General features: G+C 36.7%; 1 protein-coding gene across 1 annotated transcript; it reads left to right on the forward strand.

Moving 5' to 3' along the window:
- The first annotated feature begins 811 nt into the window (after window positions 1–811).
- On the forward strand, window positions 812–2,268 carry LOC141673905 (uncharacterized). The gene is made up of 2 exons (XM_074480633.1): window positions 812–1,036; window positions 1,618–2,268. The coding sequence occupies exons 1-2, from the start codon at window positions 812–814 to the stop codon at window positions 2,266–2,268; spliced, it is 876 nt and encodes a 291-aa protein (XP_074336734.1).
- Window positions 2,269–4,105: the final 1,837 nt, after the last annotated feature.

Raw genomic sequence — 4,105 nt, forward strand, 5'->3', positions numbered from 1 at the left:
TGAAACAGGAGAGGAAGGCTCAAGTTACAAGGGCCAGAATCAGAGGACTAATCAAAGGTTTAAACCTCAGAGTGGACCCGAAAACTTTAAGAAGAAAGAATTTGGGAATAAGTCATAAGAAACAAGATCTCAATCAACCAGTGGACAGAAACCCCCGCAAGGGTTAGTTCCGGAATGTAATATTTGTAATAGGAGACATACAGGAATCTGCAATAAGGCGAATATAGTTTATTTCAAGTATCATACAAAGGGTCATTATGCTCATGAATGTAAGAATCAGAAGGCCAACATCACGTGTTATAAGTATGGGAAACCAGGGCATGTCTCACGAGAATGCAAAGGAGTGGGTAATAACCAATTGATGCAAATGACTACTGTATCCTACCCTGTTAATCAATTAACTCCTAGGCCAACCCCATCATTCCAAATATCTCTCAATCAACCTCAGATAACATCATCTTCAAATCACCCAGCTTTGACTTATCCATCTTAAGCAAGAACTTTTAACATGAACGTGAAGGATGCAATTCAAAGTACCAATGTGGTGTCAGGTACGCTTTCTGTGAATGCTGCTAGTGCTAAAGTATTGATTGATTCGGGAGCCACCAGGTCATTCATTTCGAAGTCTTTTGTTGATAAGTTAAATTGTGAAACCCAATTGATGCATGAACCCTTATCCATTATCTTAGATAATCAAGATAGAGTATCTGTAAATTGTATTTGCCCTCATTGTTCAATAGAGATAGCCGGACATGTTTTTCCTGCGAACCTTATTCCTTTCTAATTAGGCAAGTTTGACGTGATCTTAGGAATGGATTGGTTGACAAGTTTCAGTGCTCAAATAGACTGTAAGGATAAAAGAGTAGTATTAAGTACACCTCAAGGTAAGAAAGTAACGTTCAAGGACCAAAAGCAAACTCAGACATTTCTCACCTCGATGCAAGCAAAGAAGTTGATTCGGAAAGGATGTGAGGCGTATTTGGCGTATGTAGTTGATAAAGGTAGAGAAGTTTCTAATCCGGAAAACATTCCAGTGGTAAGAGATTTTCTAGACGTTTTTCCTAAAGAACTTCCTGGCTTACCCCCGGACAGACAAATTGAGTTTACAATAGATCTTGCACCCGGCAGCGAACCCGTTTCAAAAGCTCCATATAGGATGGCACCAACGGAGATGAAGGAATTAGAAAAGCAAATACAAGAAATACTAGACAGAGGATTTATAAGACCAAGTGTTTCACCGTGGGGCGCGCCAGTGTTGTTTGTGAAGAAAAAGGATGGAAGCATGCGACTTTGTATAGATTATCGAGAATTGAACAAGTTGACGATTAAGAGTAAATACCCTTTGCCTAGAATTGATAATCTATTTGACCAACTCAAGGGAGCCTCATGTTTTTTGAAGATTGATCTACGATCAGGATACCACCAATTAAAGATTAAGTTCGAAGACATACAGAAAATAGCTTTTTGAACTAGATATGGACATTACGAATTTCTCGTTATGGATTTTGGGTTGACGAATGCATCAGCTGCTTTCATAGATTTAATGAATCGAGTATTCAAGGAGTATTTTGACAAGTTTTCCATAGCTTTATTGATGATATTCTGGTATATTCAAAGACAGAAGCTGATCACGCAGAACATCTAAGAATAGTCTTGGAAGTGTTGCGAAAGGAGAGATTGTATGCCAAGTTCTCGAAATGTGAGTTTTGGTTAGTTGAAGTAAGATTTCTAGGACACATTGTTGGAAGAAAAGGAATTAGAGTAGATCCTGAGAAGATCGAAGCGATAATGAATTGGGAGAGACCGAAGAGGCCAATAGAAGTGAGAAGTTTTATGGGACTAGCGGGATACTACAGAAGATTTGTAAAGGATTTTTCGAAGGATTATTCCATTACTTTTCAACTGACACTACTAGAAAGGATAAAGAAATGCCAAGATGAAGTAATGACTCAAGAGAATAATCAGTTGACAGGAGAAGAGATTTGTACCCGAAAAGACGAACAAGGTGTGTTGAAATTTTCAACAATAATTTGGATCCCAAATGTGACTGAATTGAAGGATGATATTTTGAAAGAAGCACACAACTCAAGATTTTTGATTCACCCGGGAATTACCAAAATGTACCATGATTTGAAAAAGAGTTTATGGTGGCCGAACATGAAAAAGGAGATTGCGGAGTGGATTTTAAAATGCGACACGTGCCAAAGAGTGAAAGCAGAACATCAGAAACCAAGTTGTTTAATTCAACTATTGAAGATTCCAGAATAGAAGTGGGAAAATATTGCCATGGATTTTGTAGTGGGTTTACCGCGAACACGTTCTGGACACGACACGATTTGGGTGATAGTTGACCGCCTTACGAAATCGGCTCATTTTCTTCCAATCAATTAGAAGTCTTCGTTAGACAGACTAGTTCATATGTATGTACGCAAAATCGTGTTACGCCATGGTGTACCTATATCAATAGTTTCGGATCGAGACCCGCGATTTAACTCGAGATTCTGGAGGCAATTTCAAGAAAACCTTGGGATAAAATTAGACATGAGTATGACATATCATCCACAAACCGATGGCCAAAGGAAATGAACAATCCAAACCATTGAAGATATGGTGTGAAGCTGTGTAATTGATTTTTTGGGAAGTTGGGACGATCATCTACCACTCATAGAATTCTCGTATAACAATAGCTACCATTCCAGTATTGACATGCCACCATACGAAGCGTTATATGGACGAAAGTGTAGAACACCGACGAGTTGGGATGAAGTTGGAGAAGGAAAGATTTATGGACCTGAATTAATTTAGCAAATGAAGGACACTGTCACTGTGATCAAGTAGAGACTCATTGCTGCTCAGGATAGACAAAGGAAGTACGCGGACCCCACCTGGAAAGATGTGAAATTTGAAATTGGGGATGATGTGTTACTAAAAGTATCACCATGGGAGGGTTTGACCCGATTCGGTAAGAAAGGGAAGTTAGCACCAAGATACATTGGACCTTTTGAAATCTTGAACTAAGTAGGGAAAGTTGCTTATGAGTTAGCCTTACCGCCACAATATCAGCACGTGCATAATGTGTTCCATGTTTCGTTATTGAAGAAGTATAATCCAAAAGCCAACCATGTGATAGAAATTGAACCAGTGGAAATTCAGGCTGATTTATCGTATGAAGAACAACATGTGCAGATACTGGATCGACAAGAGAAAATTCTTAGAAATAAATCAGTAAGTTTAGTGAAAGTATTAAGGAGGAATCCTAAAGTCGAAGAAGCAGCGTGGGAATTAGAATCTGAAATGCAAAATCGATATCCTCAATTATTCTCCTAGATTTTGAGGACAGAATCCTATAAGGGGGAGAGGATGTGACAATCGGTAAATATTGGAGTTATTTTTATAAGTGGGATATATATATTCCTAAATATTTTATGTTATAAGGCCGATTATGCAAATTCGTTATATATTGTGTATAATTTTGTCGTTTGGCATTTCTAGTGTTGCTGCAATATTTTAAGCGTGTAAATTTCGTACGCGAGTAAGATTTTCACTACGCGATTAGTAAATAATAGAGATTTCTCGCAAGTTAGTAATATTTGATTAGTTGCGATTACGCGATAAATTTTATTTTAGTATTGTGGAATATAATCAATTTACATGCAATTATTTTTGTAATTTATAATGTGTTAAGTGTCATTTTCATGATTTATTTGTTAGTATAATAATATGTGAAAAATTATATTAATATAAAATTTTGTTCGAATTTTTTTAAAATAATTTTATTAAATTTCTAAAATCTCATAGTATTTATGGTATTTATTTGGTGATTTATGGATTTGTATTTTAATTACTAAAAATCATTCTTGTAAATTATATTTTTATTAGTTATTGAATTACGAGCATACCCTTGCATGCAATTTCCACTCAAATAGAGACCAAGGGTAGGACTGTCCTTTCACTCCCCAGCAACTCCTTTTGACCAAGCAAAATACCAATAAAACCTTGCATGCAATAGTTGGCTATTAGTGGATGAAGGACAAAAGAGTAAGTTCAAACTCCGCTACCATTTTAGTGAGACAAAAATAATTTTATACACTCCACTCACATCATT

The sequence above is a fragment of the Apium graveolens genome, chromosome 7 (assembly GCF_009905375.1).
Source record: "Apium graveolens cultivar Ventura chromosome 7, ASM990537v1, whole genome shotgun sequence".
NCBI lineage: Eukaryota > Viridiplantae > Streptophyta > Magnoliopsida > Apiales > Apiaceae > Apium > Apium graveolens.

Coding starts and splice junctions, on each gene's coding strand:
- LOC141673905 (XM_074480633.1), top strand. CDS start 812: ATGGATTGGTTGACAAGTTTCAGTGCTCAAATAGACTGTAAGGATAAA. Junction 1,037..1,617: donor ATCCGGAAAACATTCCAGTG/GTAAGAGATTTT, acceptor GTATATTCAAAG/ACAGAAGCTGATCACGCAGA.